The following is a 20,003-nucleotide window of genomic DNA, read 5'->3' on the forward strand; positions in this document are numbered from 1 at the left end:
CCCACTGTAAAAGCCCCACGGCCAACTGAGGTGCCGTGGGACGCTTACGGAACGTGAAGTGGTGCGTAGTATGGCGCACGTTGAATAGTTTCAGGGCGCTGTCTATGGATCAAAAGAAAAGATTTTAACGATGGCTGGAACATGATTGGCCGTTGGGCTGTTCGGCTTGGACGCACAGCCGACGCCCACTCGCCTGGAACCAAAGATTCATATAAAAGCTGATTGCTCTGACATGATGAGCAATGAGATGACGTCCTGGCCCCCACCGAAGTGTGTGCAGCCACAACCGGCGCTTACCGCCAGCCCTGACTGATGCCTCAGTATGGTATTCCATAAATGGTTCATGTCGGATTCACGCCTTCCCAATTACACTTGTGCTGCTTGCAGTTCTTCTCTCGCAATAGATAGCCAAGACTTGATGTCATCATCTGTCCGACTCGGAGTCTCATGCCGACTGCGCTCGCTAGAATTCGCGTTGATATCGGATCGTGTCGGCTAGAAGTATTCATTATACCCTTCCTTCCATAATCAGACGGAGGCCTCGTGGCTCTGAATGTTTGACGCCCAAAGTTCTCCCCTCCTCCATCCACTTGTCCGCTATCGACCATGTCGGCGCAGCAAGGGGCTGAAGCTCTCAGGCATAAGATCGATGATCTGCTCGCGCAAGGGGTTGAAATAGCGATCCCGATTCTCAAGGTCGTCAATGCTACGGCTGATTGGTGTCCCCCTCTAAAGATGGCCACTGGCGGTGCACTCTCCATCCTCGACGAGGTCCAGGTTGGCAACGATTTGTGTTTGACCATGATGAAAGCTCACACTAGTTCGGGCAACGTAGAAGTTCAAAGACAACAAGAAGGAATGGGTTGATTTCGGTCAATACTTGGCCGATACCGTGGTCGACGTGATTTTAGCCATACAATCTTACGATGCGTCAGCGGAAGAGGCAAACCCGTGGATGGAGAGTGCCACAAAGCTCAAAAAGTATGTTGTATTTGTTTCTGGTGGTCTTTGCTATCGTTTTGAACATCAAGTTCCAGCGCTCTACAGGTGATTGAGTCTGAAATCAAAGGAAGACGAGAAAAAGTAGAGAAGCGACCGGCCCTAATAAATGCAGTTTCGTACTTGCGAGACCCAGGAAGGATCAATAGCCTCAAGAAAGATTTTGACAAAGCATTGGCATCGTTTCAGGTAACTTTCCTTATATGTAGTATCGTTCCACAATCATTCTGATTTTCGGTCGATGCAGCTTCGGACGAACTTGATGACCGGTGCAAAATTAGCGGCCATGGAACGTCGCCAACAGGATGATAAAATTCTCGAGAGTCTACGATTCCCTCGTATTGCCCTTGGCGATTCTACTCAGGCGTGCCTAGAAGGCACTAGGGTTGATCTTGCTGAGCGTATCATGACATGGTGTCGCAACACTGGGGAGAGTCAGAATCGGCTGATGCTACTGACTGCTGTGGCTGGTGCTGGCAAGACTTCAATCGCGCTCACGATAGCAGAACGATGTGCGAACGAAGGGGACGTTACCCTATTACTGCACTTCTTCTTTAAAGCGGGTGAACGGGCGCGGCCTGATTTCCTATTCATCGGTATAGCTCGAGCCCTAGCAGACCACGACCCTGTTTACCGCACTTCCATTATCTCTGCTCTTAGAATAGATCCTTCTCTCCCAACAGCCTCACTTGCGAAGCAATTCGAGAACTTGGTGGCTTCGCCTCTCCTCCGTGCACCTCCACCTTGCGGTCATTCTATGGTCGTCATCATTGATGCTTTGGACGAGTGTGACAAAAATGTGTTTTTACCCCTTGCCGAAATCCTTAGGGAGGAGGTGCCCAAGCTACCATCTTCGATAAAATTCTTTATCACATCGAGACAATTTGATCTCGTAAATCGTTCCCTCTCCCCCGATTACCCTATCAATCGACTCACTATTGATCTTTCGGATGAGACAAACGTGCAGGACTGCTCGACATACATAAGTTTCCAGCTTCAAAAGCTGAAGAAATTGCATCCGGAATTGCGCGATAATCTTCAGGATGAGGACAAAAAAGTGCAGGAGATCTTGGAACGAGCAAATGGCTTGTTTATTTGGGTCAGCACAATCTTCCTCTACATGGAGACGAACAGCAACGATCCTATGAGGACACTGGGGCGCCTGCTCGATACTGGCACCAAACGTTCAAGGGTACCTGCTGAGGGAATGATGGATCGCTTATACACAACGATTTTGAAAAGGTGTAATTGGGAAGATGAGGATTTTGCGCACGACTACCCAATTGTGATGGGGGCAATCGTTGCTGCACAGCAGCCTCTGTCGGTCACTGCCTGGGATGTGATTTTGTCACCATTGCTCGATTCTTCTGTCCGTTATGCATTGGCTGAACTTGCACCTCTTCTCTCGGGGGTTGAGGATCCTCACATCCCGATTCGCATCTTACACCATTCATTCCGCGACTTTATTGTGGATCGGATCGATCTCCGGTCCATTGGCCCTGGTTGCACTCTGGTAGATTTGAGGATAGAGAATGTCGGGATTGCCTTGCGATGTGCCGAGATTCTGAACCAGGATCTTTGCTCCGTGTCGGGCCTAGGACTGATTGAAAACTTGTCCCGAAGGGATGAAATGCCGCGTATTCCTCCAGAGGAGTTATCTGAACACTTTCGTTATGCATGCCGTCATATTGTCCATCACCTCAGAGGAGTCCAGGAACCATCAGAAGAGCTCAATCGGTCAGTTGGCATGTTTCTCAGTCAGCAAGCAACTCGCTGGGTGGAAGTCTGTGTGAGAATGGAGGGCTACATCAGTATCTCATCACTCCCTGAGTGGGTCAAGGTATGGATTGTCGACCGCGTTAATGAAACTACCTCATGATCTTCCAGTTGTCTGTTGACCACAGCTCGAAAGATGCTGTCGACACACTGGCCAATGTGCTTGCCGACCTTTCGTCGAATTTGATATTTTTGTCAAGATTCCAGGAGGCAGCTGATGCAGTAAACGATTCTGTTGTACTGTGCCGTTACCTTTTTTCTGTGGACTCAGTGTCCTATACCCCGCATTTATCCCTGTCACTCAATGAACTATATGTTGCTCTTTCCAAACTTGGACGGCACTCAGAGGCGCTCCCATTCATCGAAGAAAGTGTCAAACTCCGGCGTGACCTAGTTGCCGTTTGCCCAGAATCATACACATTGCATTTGGCCGGCTCACTTGACAATCTCCGTGGTGCTCTTTCCAATCTCGGACAGCACTCGGAGGCGCTCCCATTCGTTGAAGAAAGTGTCAAACTGTATCGCGAGCTAGTTGATGTTCACCCAGCATCATACACACCTGATTTGGCCATCTCGCTCAGCAATCTATATTTTGCTCTTTCCAATCTCGGACGGTACTCAGAGGCGCTCCCATTCATTGAAGAAAGTGTCAAGATCCGACGCCTACTGGTTGAAATTAACCCAGGAGCACATACCTCGGGATTGGCCCATTCACTTAAAAATCTACGTCAAGCTCTTTCCAATCTTGGACTTCATTCCGAGGCACAAATGATCCATGTTTGAGCAACCCAAGTCCGGTCCAACCCCGATTTTTATTATTGATAGAATAATTACTGGCACTACGCCCATAACAAATCGCAGTTGCAACTCATAATCTCAATATGAAGGTTGCTCATTCCTCTTTCTTCTACTGGTTCAATGTTTCTGCATACTATCGTAAGCAACGACGTCAAGGTTTGATGGATTATATATTATTACGAAGTCATAGAGGCTGGAGTCCTGCCTATTGATGGATGCTGAATGTTGATGCGATGAAAAGACTCCATTGATAGGTCCACATTTTAGTGTGAAGGTCGAACATTCGTGACGCATCACTGTAAGAGACGCAACAAGCTTCGGACTCTTGTCCCAATAAGCAGTACACCCTGTTGCCGTGCCATTGCGTTCGAAGAGAGTGGTAAGTCCGATGTGTGTGAGATCCCCCTGGTGAAAGCAGAGCCTAGCTAAGCAACTGAATTCGTTCCATTACCTGAGGTTCAAACGACACCCTGGCATACATAGCATTGGTAGCAGCTTATTTTCCATAACGCAAAAAGCCTCGGACTCCACTTGATCGGCGCGGAGTTTGCCCCAACCCCACAATCCCAGCCAGCGTGCCAAGGGCATTTGTTGGGAGTTGGTGATGCTCTTGCCCGTCACGCTTGATGGTGCCCTGGTCTTGATGGCTGTGTCAAGGTGTCTCACCTTTTTCCTGTCACCTCGACGACTCCGATGAACTCGAACGGTCAGACTCGGCTTGGCACACAGTATATATCCCGGATGCACACCGCTCGAACTAACGTAACCACTACTACTGATTCCAATACCCTCGTTTGCCACCAATGGACTCTATAACATAATCTGGGTCCTTTGGCTTTTCCACTCTATAAGATGACATCGCAAAATGTCTACAAACGCAAACCCGCCCACCAGCTGCATATCCGACTCTCGAAGACCCATCCGTTTCGTCTCAACCGCTCATCTTCTCACCCCTCCCTGCATCCTGAGAGCCCATCGCTTTCCCCTGATCTGATCCTTCCATCAAGGCGATCATTGATGGACGAATCATCCCGCCTCCATCCCCATCCTCTTCGTCCTTTGGTTCCCCTTGATCACCTGCGGGTCCTACTTCCAGGGGATCAGGTGGCGGTGGTGGTGGAGGAGGGCCCATAGTACGGTGGTGGGAATGGGGAAGGGACTGGGCACTACTTTATGGATTCGGCCGCGTATTTTCTGAGTGATGCAAGGATATGTTGGAGGAATTACTAATTTGACTGATATTCTGAGGGCGAGGCAAGGATAACGGAGACGAAGCCCAGCATGGGACCCTTATATGTACATCCAGTGCGTGTTTGCTTTTTTCTCCCCTTTGCCATTGTGTGCTAAAGAACCGTTTACCTGCTTCATCCAAGTTCTCTCCCTTCTGCCGCTTCAGCATGGACGTCAACAACGTAGGAAATGGGTTCAGTGCTTTGAATTCGTAGCCCAGATCATTTTCTGCGTGGCGCCATCAGAATACGGTCAACCATTGACCGAGAATCCTACTCAGCATTGGATGGAGCCCTTAGCGTTGTTCGATTCTGTGATGAATCCGGGATCGTTTTTCTCGACGTCTTTTTGAATATGGTGGAGAAGATTGCAGGGAGGGCTATAGCGGAGGGACAGAGTGCTGGGAATGTGAGTGGTTTCGGAGTGGGAGTATGGGGGATAGGAAGGTAAATGGGGATGTGGGTGAGTGGAGCGTGAGAAGATTAGGAGAGCCATTGGAGAGCATCTTTCTGGAGGATAACGGGCGACAGCAATATGATCAAGGCGGCCAAGTTAATTTGTGGAAGTTTTCACGGCGATCTGGGCGAAGTTGAGCTCTTATCCTCAATGGATTGTTCCTTTGGTGGAGCGGCTTATGATTGGTAATTTGGTTCGCCTTCTGGCCTGACCCAAGCAACTGATTCGAGAAATGGGCGTACTTTTTTAATCATTCGTTTACCCCATTGCCGACACCTGCTGAACGCCTCTGGTCCTTTCTCTGCTGCTCCTGGCTGCGCACCGAACTCGCCTTTGCAGCGGTAGAAGGGAGGATACTGCATAATGCAGTTAAAGATGTAGACACACGGACACGACTTGGCTCGGTTCCCGGTGGGTGGCATGAGGCTTGTCCACCTCTTCTCGGCCATTGTAATCCCTTTTTCTTCACGAAAGGCAGGATGTGCATTGCAATCCTCTTCGCCCCCATCCAATTCTTCTGCCAGGCACAGCGAATTCGGCAAGGACTCTTTTCTTTCCGAACAACCGCACCCGTCTCTTGGATGTAGAGATGTTCAGCCTAATTTGGCCATTAGTGGCTGGCGGGTTATGACATTAACTCGTTCTCTCTCTGCTTCCAGGTCTTTCCTTCATTCTAATTGCGTCATTCCTATTGTAGATGCCTCGCACACACAAGTTACCCCCACATCATTTCTTTACACTACTCACCGTTCAACGTCACGCATCCTTCACCCTTACTCGTGGCCAGGTCGCACTAACAGACAGTGTTCAAATCATCCCGTCTCATTCATTTCATTTCTATGTTCTGTCCCGCATTGAACATACTTGCGATACTTTTCCCACTCTTCCCACTCCTCTGTTTTCTTGATTTTATTCGCTGATGGGTAATCAAACCGGCGCACGATCGAAGCCTCCCATTCACCTCCCATTGGGCCAACGGACAAGTGGACCAGTGTTGGCCCCACAATTAAGCGGCATTAGTTTCAGGGCGCTGTCTATGGATTGGCGCTTGATCCAAAGAAGAGAAGGGTTGTAGAGAACCATTTTATCGGTAGCTGGAACATGATAAGCCTTTAAGCTCTTCGATAGGCTTGGATGCACAGGCGATGCCCACTCGCCTGCATCCAAAGACTCATGTAAATGCTGATTGCTCTGATATGATAAGACGTGATGAAATGCCGAAGGTTGTGCGCCACAACCGGCGCTTACCGGCAACCCCAGTGCGAAGCTCCCACCGCGATTGATGCCTCAGTATGATGTTCCATAGATGTCTTTCCGAGTTCATGTTGAATTCGTGCATCTCCATCACACTTGCAGCTCTTCTCTCGCAGGATATAGCCAGGACTTCATCAAGATTTGATGTCTATCATCCGTTCCACTTGCCCATGCCAACCGCGCTTGCTAGAATTCGCCGCCGATATCGTATCAGAGGGATTGTGTCGGCCAAAAGTTGCCCTTCCTCAACCTTCCATAACCAGACGGAGGCCTCGTGGCTCTGACCTCACACGTGTGTTTGACGCCCAAAGTTCTCCCTCTCCTCCATCCACTTGTCTGCTATCGAACATGTCGGCGCAGCAAGGGGCTGAAGCTCTCAGGCATAAGATCGATGATCTACTTGTGCAAGGGGTTGACATAGTGGTCCCGATTCTCAGGGTCGTCAATGCTACAGCTGATTGGTGTCCCCCTCTAAAGATGGCGACTAGCGGTGCACTCTCCATCCTCGACGAGGTTCAGGTTGGCAACGATTTACGCTTGGCTATGAATGGAAGCTCACACTAGTTTGGGAAACGTAGAAGTTCAAAGACAACAAGAAGGAGTGGGCTGATTTCGGCCAATACGTAGCCGACACCGTGGTCGAGGTGATTTTGGTCATAAAATCTTACGATGCGTCAACGGAAGAAGCAAACCCGTGGATGGACAGTGCCACAAAGCTCAAAAAGTAAGCTCTATTTATTTCTGGTGACCTTTGCTACGTTATGAACATCAAGTCCAGCGCTCTACAGGTGATTGAGTCCGGAATCAAAGGAAGACGGGAGAAAGTAGAAAAGCGACCGGCCTTAATAAATGCGGTTTCGTACTTGCGAGACCCAGGAAGGATTAATAGCCTCAAGAAAGATTTTGACAAAGCATTGGCATCGTTTCAGGTAGCTTTCCTTATATGTGTATCGTTCCACAATCATTCTGATTTTCGGTCGATGCAGCTTCGGACGAACTTGATGACCGGTGCCAAATTAGCGGCCATAGAACGTCGTCAACAGGATGTAGACCATCGCCAACAGGACGATAAAATTCTCGAGAGCCTCCGATACCCTCATATCGCCCTCGGTGATTCTACTCAGGCGTGCCTGGAAGGCACCAGGGTTGATCTCATTGAGCGTATCATGACATGGTGTCGCAACACTGGGGAGAGTCAGAATCGGCTGATGCTGCTGACTGCTGTGGCTGGTGCCGGCAAGACTTCAATTGCGCTCACGATAGCAGAGCAATGTGCGAACGAAGGGGACGTTACCCTGTTACTGCATTTCTTTTTTAAAGCGGGTGAACGGGCGCGGCCCGATTTTCTATTCACCGGTATAGCTCGAGCCCTAGCAGACCATGACCCTGTTTACCGCACTTCCATTATCTCTGCTCTTAGAAAAGATCCTTCTCTCTCAACAGCGCCACTTGCGAAGCAATTCGAGAACTTGGTGGCTTCGCCTCTCCTCCGTACACCTCCGCCTTCCGGTCATTCTATGCTCGTTATCGTTGATGCTTTGGACGAGTGTGACAAAACCGTGTTTTTGTCCCTTGCCGAAATCCTTAGGGAGGAGGTGCCCAAGCTACCATCTTCCATAAAATTCTTTATCACATCGAGACAATTTGATCTCGTGAATCGTTCCCTCTCCCCCGATTACCCTATCAATCGACTCACTATTGATCTTTTGGATGAGACAAACGTGCAGGACTGCGCGATATACATCAGTTTCCAGCTTCAAAAGCTGAAGAAATTGCATCCGGAATTGCGCGATAATCTTCAGGATGAGGACAAAAAAGTGCAGGAGATCTTGGAACGAGCAAACGGCTTGTTTATTTGGGTCAGCACAATCTTCCTCTACATGGAGACGAGCAGCAACGATCCTATGAGGACACTGGGGCGCCTGCTCGATACTGGCACCAAACGTTCCAAACGTTCCAAAGTCCCTGCTGAGGGAATGATGGATCGCTTATACACAACGATTTTGAAAAGGTGTAATTGGGAAGATGAAGATTTTGCACATGACTACCCAATTGTGATGGGAGCAATCGTTGCCGCACAGCAACCTCTGTCGGTCACTGCCTGGGATGTGATTTTGTCACCATTGCTCGATTCTTCTGTCCGTTATGCATTGGCTGAACTCGCCCCTCTCCTCTCGGGGGTTGAGGATCCTCACATCCCGATTCGCATCTTACACCATTCATTCCGCGACTTTATTGTGGATCGGATCGATCTCCGGTCCATTGACCCTAGTTGCAGTCCAGTAGATTTGAGGATAGAGAATGCCAGGATTGCCCTGCGATGTACCGAGATTCTGAACCAGGATCTTTGCTCCGTATCGGGCCTAGGACTGATTGAACACTTGTCCCAAAGAGATGAAATGCCGCGTATTCTTCCAGAGGAGTTATCCGAACACTTTCGTTACGCATGCTGCCATATCGTCTATCACCTCAGTGGGGTCCAGGAATCATCACAAGAGTTCAATCGGTCAGTTGGTGTATTTCTCAGTCAGCAAGTAACTCGCTGGGTGGAAGTCTGTGTGAGAATGGAGGGCTACATCAGTATCTCGTTACTCCCTGAGTGGGTCAAGGTATGGATTGTCGATCGTGTTAATGAAACTACCTCATGATCTTCCAGTTGTTTGTTGACCACAGTTTGAAAGCTGCTGTTGGCACATTAGCAAATGTGCTCGCCGAGCTTTCATGGAATTTGGTATTTTTGTCAAGATTCCAGGAGGCACATGAGGCAGCAAGTGATTCTGTTGCACTCTGCCGTTACCTTTTTTCCGTGGACTCAGTGTCCTACACTCCGCATTTGTCCCTGTCACTTAACAACCTATATTTGGCTCTTTCCAGACTTGGACGGCACTCCCAGGCGCTCCCATTCATTGAAGAAAGCGTTAAACTCCGGCGTGAGCTAGTTGCCATTCATGCAGGATCATACACTTCGCATTTGGCCATCTCACTTGACAATCTCCGTGGTGCTCTTTCCAGTCTCGGACAGCACTCGGAGGCCCTCCCATTTATCGAAGAAAGCGTCAAACTATACCGTGAGCTGGTTGCCACTCACCCAGGATCATACACCCCGCATTTGGCCAGATCACTCGACAATCTCCGTGATGCTCTTTCCAATCTTGGACGGCACTCGGAGGCACTCCCATTTGTCCAAGAAAGCGTCAAACTATACCGTGAACTAGTTGCTGTTAACCCAGGATCATACACTCCGGATTTGGCCCTCTCACTCAACAATCTATACTTTGCTCTTTCCAATCTTGGACAGCACTCAGAGGCGCTCCCATTTATTGAAGAAAGCATCAAACTATACCGTGAGCTAGTTGCTGTTCACCCAGGATCATACACCTCGGATTTGGCCAGGTCCCTCGACAATCTTCGTGGTGCTCTTTCCAATCTCGGACAGCACTCGGAGGCACTCCCATTCGTTGAAGAAAGTGTCAAACTATACCGTGAGCTAGTTGCCATTCACCCAGGATCATACACCCCAGATTTTGCCCTCTCACTCAACAATCTATATTTTGCTCTTTCCAATCTCGGACGGTACTCGGAAGCGCTCCCATTCATTGAAGAAAGCATCAAACTTTACCGTGAGTTAGTTGCCATTCACCCAGGATCATACACCCCGGATTTGGCCAGATCACTTGACAATCTCCGTGGCGCTCTTTCTGATCTCGGACGGCACTCGGAGGCGCTCCCATTCGTCGAAGAAAGCGTCAAACTATACCGTGAGCTAGTTGCTGTTCACCCGGGATCATACACCCCAGATTTGGCCCTCTCACTCAACAATCTATATTTTGCTCTTTCCAATCTCGGACGGTATTCGGAGGCGCTCCCATTCATCGATGAAGCTATCAAACTATACCGTGAGCTAGTTGCTGTCCACCCAGGATCATACACCTCGGATTTGGCTAGATCACTCGGCAATCTCCGTGGTGCTTTTTCCAATCTTGGACAGCACTCGGAAGCGCTCCCATTCGTTGAAGAAAGTGTCAAACTACATCGCGAGCTAGTTGCTGTTTACCCAGCATCATACACACCTGATTTGGCCATCTCGCTCAACAATCTATACGAGGCTCTTTCCAATCTCGGACGGCACTCGGAGGCGCTCCCATTCATCGAAGAAAGTGTCAAGATCCGACGCCAGCTGGTTGAAATTAACCCAGGTGCATATGCCTCAGGATTGACCCATTCACTCAGAAATCTACGTCAAGCCCTTTCCAATCTTGGACTTCATTCCGATGTATGAGCAACCCAAGTCCGGTGGTCCAACCTCGATTTTTTCTATTGATAGAACAATCACTGGCACTACGCCCATAACAAATCGCAGTTGCAAACTCATAATCTCAGTATGGAGGTTGCTCTTTTCTCTTTCATCTACTGGTTCAATGTTTCTGCATACCATCGTAAGCAACGACGTCAAGGTTTGATGGATGCTGAATGTTGATGCAATGAAAAGACTCGATCGGCAGGTCGAAAACCTGTGATGCATCACTGTAAGAGACGCAACAAACTTCGGACTATTGTCCCAATAAGCAGTACACATCCCTGTCGCCATTGCGTTCGATAGTAAGTCCGATGTGTGTGAGATCGATTGGTTGTGATAATATTGGGAGTTGTGGGCTTGAGCATGTCGGACGGCTTGGCAGACTCGGCGCGTTCCCGACATCGCAGCTCCTAGGCATATCCATGGGGAAAGTCATGGCCGGCCTCTATCTCTTCGTCTCTTCATGCTGAGTTCAATTATGTGATAAGTATGCTGGCTTGTAGATCCAGCACCCTCACTACGCAAAAAGCTCAGCCATCTGGCCAGTGTTTGCAGGGGCAGAATCCCCGTCAACAACGTCACATGCGCCGGCCAGCAGCCATAAATGGAGCACACTATAAGCGCAGCAATGAAGAGTAGATTAGTCTTCGGTGTTCGACGTCGATTTATTGACTTACCCTGTGGCTATTCGCGTCGGTATCTCGGCTACCATGCTTGTGCGCTGAATAGTGGCGGGTGTTCTGAGCTGGTTAGCTGTTTCAACATTATGAACGTCTGTATCACATGCATGTTGACTGATCATGTACCAAAGCGCTATCTCGTTCGTCTTCTAAGTAATATTTGGCGTGCAGTGCTTGGCTGTCTAACAAGCCCGAAGTATAGCAACTACAACATTTACCGTCGTACCGACACTCACAGACGGGGCCGTACATTCGATCGGGGCGGTCGATCCTTTTGCACAGGATGCAATATGACAATAAATTCGGACAAATGTACTCCACAATTGTATTACATGTGCCTGTCACACTACAGATCTTACATAAATCCCGCGGGCAAGTGTGCAGTCAATCAGTCCCATGATATATAAGCGACCCAGGACTCCAGCCACAATCTTGTAGCATGCATGCGCGCTTGCTCACATCATATCCAGGACGGTGGAATGGGGCTTGTGTATAATTAGGAGTTGTGCAGATGACCGTTAGGAGGGAGGTCATGCTCAATACTACCATTTGGTGTCGTTCGGCACCGTGTTTTCGGTTTGCCATGAAATAGTTGTAGCATCGTACAGGAAGCGCCCAGAAGTGGAGTCACATGCGTTACGCCGCGTCCGCGGTTGTGTAAATGAAGCTGAAATCACAGCGTGGCCGATCGTGGTCGCTATGGTTGATCACTCCGCGATCATAGAGAGTATGAGAATTAGGAGTTGGAGCGAATGGTGACACGATACCAAAGCTAAATGCGGTTCCCATTCTATTGTTGCGAAGTTAATTACACCCATCGGCAGGTGTGGGCCGCGTACAGGCAGAAGTGTAGTACTGGCAATGCAAGTCATGACGCCGTGCTCTGCCTAGAAACTGGGGTCCCGGGACAGGAGAGCTTACTCATCGTATGGTGTCACGCACCGGCGGCACTGCATTACTTATTTAATGGCTGAGCGATGCACACATCTCAAAAGAACCCAACCCACAGCCTTTGACCGTGCAGATGGTGGGCATTCTCGACAACCCCGGTCTTCCCGTGAGATTGTTGTTGTAGGCCCCTGCATCCCGCATGGAAGCAACCACATTTCCCGGCCTGTGGCCATCAAGGTGGGAGGGCATCTCAAGTTAGCCCACGTACATTGACATGCCAAGTGATTCCGCGTCGCCTCAAACCAAAAAAAGTTTCGGACAAAGCACCGGAATTTATTAATAAATCACAGTCTGCCCCTGATACTACTGCTTCATCAATCGGTGAAAAACAGAGCCCAGGCAGGCAATGTAACTCAATTCATTCCTTCAGGTGTCAATTCAGTGGCACACAAAAAGTATGTGGCGTTGCTGTGCCCGTCCGCTTCAACCAGCTCCCCACGCTAGGTGCCCGAATGCTCCTGGAAGATCACCATACATGAGGAAGAATCCCCTTACAAAAGGCACGCGCCAGCAAATTCCCCTTCATCAATCAGCTCCTCCCTTTGTTTTGGGGCGCTTTTTGCGTTGAGGACGACGTCTCTATGCACCTCTCTGTTCGCCAGGCGGTTGTTGCAACTATCGTTTTTCTCTCTTCTCTGATAACGACTGTAGTCGCATATGACCGCTACAGCCCCATCGCGAAAAATACTACATGGAGCAAATGTCCGGACGATCCGACTTTCCTATGTGGCACTTTCGATGTGCCACTGGACTGGACACCAGGAAAGGAGTCAAGAGGGAAGGCGACGCTTGCCGTGATCAAATATCCTGCTACGCGTGAGAGGAAGGGGTCCCTTTTCGTTAACCCAGGTGTGTATGAGTATTCCATTCTTTTTCGCTCGAGGTTGTGCCGAATCGTTAAATGCCCATGGTTGATTTCTCCTATTTCTAGGCGGCCCTGGTGACAGTGGTTTAGGCCTCGTGTTGTCAAGGGGTACGGATTTATCGAATAGGACTGGTGCGACATCTCCAATCGTCCTTGTTCTCCAAATCTAACACTGCAGTCCTCAGGTGGATACTACGATATCGTCAGTTTTGACCCTCGCGGGGTTGGTCTCACCATGCCCAGGATCGACTGCTTCAATAGCACAGATGAGGAGCAACAATTTTGGAATGGCACCGTCGTTTACCAGTCCAAGTGAGATGTTCCAGGGTTCATTTTTTTTTCAACTCCTTACTCACGGTCCCCCGTCCTTCGATTACTAGTAATGGCCTCGAAGCAAAAGGAAACTTCACAAGTTCCAATCAGACTGACCCCGACGTAGTGGCGTTCTGGAAACAAGAACCTGAGGTTGATTCGCTACTTGGCCAGGTCGGTCAGTTGTGTCTTCAGATGAATGGCGACAACCTCGAATTCGTTGGTACTGCTGCGGTCGTGAGGGATATTATTGCCATGGCGGATGCTTATGATGGCGATGGGTCCCTGGTCTACTATTGGGGCTTCAGTTATGGGACGGTTATTGGCGCTTACCTCGTGAACAGTAAGTCACGTCCTCATGGCATCCCGGAGGATACTTGCTGATTAGCTGGGTTGTTGCCTCTTGTCGCCGCGTTTCGCCAGTGTTCCCTGACCGCGTGGGACATGTTGTTATTGATGGTGTCGTCAACACACTTCTGTGGGCCACCGAACCCTCATACAAGGCTTGGGCATGTGTGTCCCTTCATGTTCCTGCCCTGCTGCGTCTCTCAACATTGAATCTCTTCCTTTCCTACCACAGATAAGATACAAGACACTCCTAAGGTGTTCCAAGGCTTTGCAGGTGCTTGCGCCATGGCGGGCCCTTCAGGATGCGCCATTGCCGAGAAGGGGAGCACCAACGAAACAATCACCCAATGGGTTCAGGGACTCATGGACGCAGCATACGATTACTACAAAGGTGGAGGCACCGAGGCGAGCTCCGCTTTAATTCGAAACATGTTATTCCAAGCGATGTATAATCCGACAGGCTGGCCAAAACTAGCATCTGATCTTTATTCGCTTGGGCAGCTCTTATTCCAAAATGGCGGGCGCGGAAGCAAGCGTGGCTTACCATCGAGTGATCTACTGGGTCTAGAAACCAATTCGTGGCTCTCGCCTCCAGGATTTGGTCCGCTAGGACTGAGGAAAAAGAAAACCAATCCTGTGGCAAGGAGGCACTTGGACAGGCTGGGCAAGAGGGATTCAGGTGTAAGCACATATGATTACGCCTCTCAGGCGATAACGTGTGCAGATGCGGTCGACGCAGGGAATGTGACAACAAGCGATGTCTTTGGAGAGATTCTCTTGGCGTCACAGAATGTTTCCGAGATGTGTAAGTTGAACTTTGGTTCTCACTTTCATTGGAATTGGACGCTAAGTTCTACGTTTTCTTCCGTCCAGTCGGACCCATGTTCGCCGATGCCGGTTTCTGGTGCCACAAGTGGCCTTCTCGCGCCACCGAGCGCTTCACTGGCCCATGGAACTCTACATTGAAGAACAAGATTCTCGTCGTTGGAAATCAAGCAGACCCCATTACGCCCTACCCAGGAGCAAAGCTAGTTGCGGACCTCCTTGGCGAAGCAAACGCTGTGATAGTGGAGCAGCGCGATTTTGGTCATACATCACTCGCTGAACACTCCGATTGCACGTTCCGTGTCATCTACGATTACTTTGCCAATGGAACGTTACCGGTCGACGAATCCATTTGCGGAACGAACCAGGTTCTTTTCCCAGGCTCCCCCGTCACTAAACTATCTCTCGAATACGGAGGAAGCCTTGACCCCCAACTAAATCCTAACGTCCCTATTCCTCATCCTCCCGGGTCTGAATTATTGGCTACTAATGATAACAACGACACTACCAAGTACAATATACATGGCGACAACAGCACCCTCACTGCGCTCGAGAACGAAATCAACAGCCTCAAGTCGACTCGCCAAACGCTCCTTATCGCTCTTGGCTCGCTTGGTGCAGCATTCCTTTCGTTCCTCGTAGCTACCGGGATCATCATCTGTTGTCGCCGAAGGCGCTCCAAGTCAGGTTCCACATACTACATTCCGACTTCTAACCGCTCTTCCTATTTCCATTCGAATAGATCGAGTGGTGCATACAGCTTGGTTAATGCGCCTCTCCTGAACCAAGATAAGAGCGTCAGTGGCCATACGACGCCACCTGGGGGAGTTGCACATCACCGAGATGCCAGTCATGGAGAAGATGCTGAAGCCTTCATTCCTCCTTCGACAGAGAGCACGAGTACTGGGTCGGGGAGACGCGAAGGGGCTTATATGGATCCGTATGACCCTCCATTGGGTGCTGTAGGTGGTTCATCCTATGGAGATGGTGGTCGGGGCTATTCTGGACGATGAAAAAGGCTCCTGAAATCGCCGCACGGTTCGACAATCCTCCAGGCTGAGGCCACCATTCTGCTGGATCAGCAGATCTTCGTTGCTTGATCTGTCACTCACGTTGTTTGCTTCGATTCATAATTTCGTATAATATAACGGACCTCTCGTGTTGCAGCTACTTATTTCGCATTTCTGTAATTTCCTCGACATGACAAGTTTAACGAAATCTGAATACCCTTTCGACCACCACGGGTTGACGCACAGGTTCACTATTCTTCCCATAACTCCCGCGGTCAAGGCAGGCGCCACCAGAATCCACTTCTAGTGCGGTTTGTACCGACGCCGATTTCTCTGCTTTTGGGTCGATTTCATCTTCACCTCCATGACACTGGGAGGTGCTGGATTCCACTGGTATACTCAGCATACTTGGGTGCATGGCCTTCGCCCCTGGGAGACCGATAGTTTAGCTCGGGGGTGTTGGGCCACTACGAAGTGCTATAACCGACTTCTTTGTTATATACAGTACTCGAGTTCTCTCGGTCGTTCGTATGTGTGACTGCAAGAGCAGAGCGGAAGAGCAGGGGCCCGCATGCATATTGAGATGGGGACACTTTGCTTCGTTAGCCACGTGTGCTGAATCCCTTCTTCGAGGTCAAACTGGGGCCATGACGTGGCATTGGCTGAGGGTCAGAGCCACTCTGTGAAGCATCATCTTGGGTGCACATATCTAGGTCGCGTTGAAAATAGCTCCCTCTCTGGTAGTCTTGGTCAGGGGGAGGTGGGGGGTCCCAAAGTCACCAAAAACGGTGGCAAAATCTTCCATCTGGCCCTTGGTCAGGACCCGCCGGTGTTGCGTCTGGCAGGATACCCAGCGCCGGAAATGGGGTCCTGGTCCTCCGCCGCGTGGTCCCCTCGATGATTTATTGGGATTTCGACTATCCGAGTCGGGGATGCCTCTGGTCGCATGGGCTAGCATATACCGAGGCAACGTTTCAACACCCATCTCAAAAAACACATAATACGATTTTTGTTAACAGGTTCTGCTGGTGGTGCTGGACGTATCGCGAACGCCTGCTGGGTCTCCATGAGGATAGGGACCTTCGAGTGACGCGAAACCCCCCAAAAAGGGCTTCGTCTGGGGTGACTGACAAATGGCAGTATCACACTGTAGGACCTTTTTTTCTTGGCTATCGGTGTCCCAGTCGGAAGAATAGGAATAATCTTGGATCTATCTTCACCTCAACGCGTTATTCGGTTTCCTCGGTGGAACCCTCCACATTTTTGTTGCCTAGGCTTTCGTCGTCCTTGATTGCAGGCCATTGACTGGCTGCCGGATCTGGATGCGACAAGTCGACAATTGGCGTCATGATACACCTGGCGTAGAACTCATCGCCTCTGTTCAATAAGCTCACCCTTCTCGAATGATCCCTACGAAGGTCGCTAGATATTGTCGATTTGAAGGAAGTGTGGTTTACTGGTTGAAAACTGGGGATTTCATAACCTGGTACGGGTGATGGTCACAGTTTTTGTAAGTTCACAGGTTTAAAACTGCTACATAGTTTGCGTACAAGCGTAAGCCACATAGTTTCTGGGGGGCAGGGAAGGCAGTGATCTGAATTAGAATGCAATGGTAGGCGGAGTTGTGGTTCCAGTTACGAGCGAGGATGAAGATGAAGTCGTGGGAGAATGTGAGGCGGGGAATATGGTGAAGACGAAGAGGAAGGGGGGTGATGGACTGGCAGCCACCAGGAGTGGGTCCGAGTCGCTCTGGAGACCGATCGTCTGGACATTGGGAGCGGGGAGGGTGTAGCAAGTTTGAGCGGCTTCGAAAGAGGGTGATGAGTCGTCACTCGTCCGTGGGGAACGTTGGGCTGTGTTACGGGATACGAGCTGAAATGGAGGTTATCGCTGCTAATTTCTCCAGTTAGACGGGGACACAGGCAGCCACTATCAGCTTTCTATCGCAGCCACGTGTACTTGGGACCTGCGACGTCTCATCAAGGTTTGCCGTTTGTTGAACATTCAGTGGCTCAAGCATCTCACTGTGAACCACTAGCACCGTCCAACCTGTCTCTTGGATGTCGGTGTTCTGTGAGGACAATGCGGCAGGGTCTGCACTCGCCAAGGCGTCTCATGCACTTCTTTATGTAAGCTGCGCTAGTGGAAACCCGGACGGAGATCCGAATCAGCTTTGCTGATATCCTTCAAAGCTGGAGAACCTGCGAAGGCCACTTGGTTAATGCTATCCTAATAGGTTCGATCTTCGTACAACTGGGCTCCTTCCATACGTTCTTTAGACCTTTTTCAAGCCCTTGCCAAGAACTTAGGCTTAATAAAGTGTGTGTGCTTCATATCGCGTTGGCTGTGTCACTGGATTGCACAAGTAGGACGGTACCATAGCATCTGGATCAGGAACGGAATGGGTGGCCTTGTGTTTTCTTTACGACCAATCCTGAAGCCTTCCCTGAATATCTCTTCTGACGGGGGCGGAGACCTGATGGCTGAAGGGAAGCAAATCAAATCCGTGTGACCTGGCCCAAGCATACTGGGACTAATCGCCTTTTGATGCGTACATGTTTGCCTGTACCAACTGTACTAGACCGGCGCATCGCTAAGAGGTGCAGATAATCAGCATGAGTATACGAAGACATGTCTCGCATGTCTATTAAAATTGCAGTTTATGTAAAATTGTGTTCTCGATATACATACCTATGTTGATCTGGAGTTGCATTGAGGATGTTAACTCCGGTGGCTAGGGGTCAATCTTCGATGTACATTCATGCGGCGCTTGTCCACAATCAGAAGTTGTATGCTCGTTCGGTTCCGAATTTCCACCAGACGTGGCGCTTGCACAGGAAATGCTGAACTCACAGCTGTTAATGTCCTGTGTTGCAAGCAGGGACGCGATCATGCACTTTCAATCGCAATGTCCAGGTGTTTAGTGTCTGCGACGCATATCACGTACGCCCAGCTTGCGCTGAACAAGGGGTGTCGATCATTTTGCCATCGAGTGTAGTCTGATGATGAAAATGAGGGGTATTTAATCGGTCTTTGTATTGTAGTGGTAAAATGATACGACGCGGTGCCCATTTCAAAGTGAGTGTACACCCGATGGATCGCGTCGGCAACGCGTGCAAGGAGAGACGAAGTACCGCTGCACCCTTTGAAGAAAATCCATTCTTCTGACTCGACAGATTGTAGGTGACCCGATAGGTGATGTTATGTAGCACTCCGCGGAGATACTCTAACAAAAGGGGCGGGGGAGTCGAAAGATGACGATAACATTACAGCGAGTGAAATTATAATAATTAATGACAATTATGTAAAAGATGTGAACATAGATATGCGTACCGGCGCGTCGCCATCGCCCGCCCGCCCAACAATAGGCCTCTACTTCTTGACTGTGCTCATGGCCGGGTCGCACACACACGGAGTAACAGTCTTCAGATCAACCCGTTCTTCGTTTACCTTTGACCCCCATGTAATATCCTCTATTCCTCTCACATGCCAATTAATCGGCCTTCAGAATGCCTGCGTATCTTGACCCTCGCTCTTCAGGTGTTCTCCTGGTGACGGTAATTGAAATTGAACTGATATTTTTCCCATTCCCGAACTTTTTCTGTTTTATTTGTCTTTCTTGATTTTATTTGCTGATGTGGGTAATCAGACCGGTGCACGATCAATGCCTCCCATTGGGCCACGGACAGGTGGAATAGTGTTGGCCCACGATTAAGCGGCACAATGACAGCCGGCCAAATGAGGCGTCGTGGGACGCCTACGGAACGGCAGTGGTGCGTAGTATGGTGGACCTTGGCTAGTTTCAGGGCGCTGTCTAGGGATCAGCACTTGATCCAAAGAACAAGAAAAAGGTTGTAGGGAACGATTTTAACGGTAGCTGGAACATGATAGGCTTTTAAACTGTTCGAGGCCGACGCCCAATCGCCTGCATCCAAAGACGGTGATTGCTCTGACATGATGAGCAACGAGAAGACGTGATGAAGTCCAGACGGGATCCTGGCCCCGCCGAAGTACAACCGGCGCTTACCGCCAGCCCAAGCGACCGCCGCGATTGATGCTTCAGTATGATATTCCATAGATGTCTTTGCGGGTTCACGTCGAATTTGGCCATTCCCAATCACACTTATCTCCCAGCCAGGGCTCGATCAAGATTTGATCTCATCCCACTTGACTAGGCAGGATCCCAGCCTCTACTAAAGCAG

The 20,003-nt window shown here is 49.7% G+C and overlaps 6 protein-coding genes across 6 annotated transcripts; 5 read left to right on the forward strand and 1 right to left on the reverse strand.

Annotated features, from left to right (window-relative positions):
- Positions 1–606: 606 nt before the first annotated feature.
- On the forward strand, positions 607–3,558 carry EI90DRAFT_3120176 (uncharacterized protein; the record flags this gene model as incomplete). Its single annotated transcript, XM_039063286.1, has 5 exons — positions 607–777; positions 836–981; positions 1,038–1,188; positions 1,247–2,839; positions 2,887–3,558. 5 exons carry the CDS (start codon positions 607–609, stop codon positions 3,556–3,558), a joined length of 2,733 nt encoding a protein of 910 aa, XP_038918983.1.
- Positions 3,559–3,635: 77 nt separating this feature from the next.
- EI90DRAFT_277931 (uncharacterized protein) lies at positions 3,636–4,293 on the reverse strand. Its single transcript, XM_039053521.1, has 3 exons — positions 4,053–4,293; positions 3,754–3,978; positions 3,636–3,699 (listed from the first exon to the last, which is right to left on the reverse strand). Exons 1-2 carry the CDS (start codon positions 4,159–4,161, stop codon positions 3,779–3,781), a joined length of 309 nt encoding a protein of 102 aa, XP_038918984.1. The 5' UTR covers positions 4,162–4,293; the 3' UTR covers positions 3,636–3,699; positions 3,754–3,778.
- A 139-nt stretch (positions 4,294–4,432) lies between these two features.
- Positions 4,433–5,498, forward strand: EI90DRAFT_3047596 (uncharacterized protein). Its single transcript, XM_039059562.1, is given in 2 exon segments — positions 4,433–4,876; positions 4,895–5,498. 2 exon segments carry the CDS (start codon positions 4,868–4,870, stop codon positions 5,153–5,155), a joined length of 270 nt encoding a protein of 89 aa, XP_038918985.1. The 5' UTR covers positions 4,433–4,867; the 3' UTR covers positions 5,156–5,498.
- Positions 5,324–6,387, forward strand: EI90DRAFT_277538 (uncharacterized protein). Its single transcript, XM_039053519.1, has 3 exons — positions 5,324–5,444; positions 5,605–5,670; positions 5,738–6,387. Exons 1-3 carry the CDS (start codon positions 5,438–5,440, stop codon positions 6,115–6,117), a joined length of 453 nt encoding a protein of 150 aa, XP_038918986.1. The 5' UTR covers positions 5,324–5,437; the 3' UTR covers positions 6,118–6,387.
- EI90DRAFT_278164 (uncharacterized protein) lies at positions 6,388–10,860 on the forward strand. The gene is made up of 5 exons (XM_039053522.1): positions 6,388–7,032; positions 7,095–7,237; positions 7,292–7,442; positions 7,500–9,122; positions 9,170–10,860. The coding sequence occupies exons 1-5, from the start codon at positions 6,658–6,660 to the stop codon at positions 10,790–10,792; spliced, it is 3,915 nt and encodes a 1,304-aa protein (XP_038918987.1). The 5' UTR covers positions 6,388–6,657; the 3' UTR covers positions 10,793–10,860.
- Positions 10,861–13,022: 2,162 nt separating this feature from the next.
- On the forward strand, positions 13,023–15,804 carry EI90DRAFT_3120178 (TAP-like protein-domain-containing protein; the record flags this gene model as incomplete). The annotated part of the gene is made up of 7 exons (XM_039063287.1): positions 13,023–13,290; positions 13,373–13,438; positions 13,492–13,618; positions 13,687–13,961; positions 14,042–14,131; positions 14,199–14,771; positions 14,840–15,804. 7 exons carry the CDS (start codon positions 13,023–13,025, stop codon positions 15,802–15,804), a joined length of 2,364 nt encoding a protein of 787 aa, XP_038918988.1.
- Positions 15,805–20,003: the final 4,199 nt, after the last annotated feature.

The sequence above is a fragment of the Cantharellus anzutake genome (assembly GCF_015039405.1).
Source record: "Cantharellus anzutake strain C23 chromosome Unknown EI90scaffold_12, whole genome shotgun sequence".
Taxonomy (NCBI): domain Eukaryota; kingdom Fungi; phylum Basidiomycota; class Agaricomycetes; order Cantharellales; family Hydnaceae; genus Cantharellus; species Cantharellus anzutake.

What these genes read in the sequence shown, in the direction of transcription:
- EI90DRAFT_277931 (XM_039053521.1), bottom strand. Translation starts at nt 4,161, where the DNA reads ATGCCCTTGGCACGCTGGCTGGGATTGTGGGGTTGGGGCAAACTCCGC. An exon ending in TAAGCTGCTACCAATGCTAT is followed by an intron (nt 3,979 to 4,052) that starts GTATGCCAGGGT and finishes TGCTTTCACCAG; the next exon opens with GGGGATCTCACACACATCGG.
- EI90DRAFT_277538 (XM_039053519.1), top strand. An exon ending in ACGACTTGGCTCGGTTCCCG is followed by an intron (nt 5,671 to 5,737) that starts GTGGGTGGCATG and finishes CACGAAAGGCAG; the next exon opens with GATGTGCATTGCAATCCTCT.
- EI90DRAFT_278164 (XM_039053522.1), top strand. Translation starts at nt 6,658, where the DNA reads ATGTCTATCATCCGTTCCACTTGCCCATGCCAACCGCGCTTGCTAGAA. An exon ending in CCATCCTCGACGAGGTTCAG is followed by an intron (nt 7,033 to 7,094) that starts GTTGGCAACGAT and finishes GAAACGTAGAAG; the next exon opens with TTCAAAGACAACAAGAAGGA. An exon ending in TACTCCCTGAGTGGGTCAAG is followed by an intron (nt 9,123 to 9,169) that starts GTATGGATTGTC and finishes ATGATCTTCCAG; the next exon opens with TTGTTTGTTGACCACAGTTT.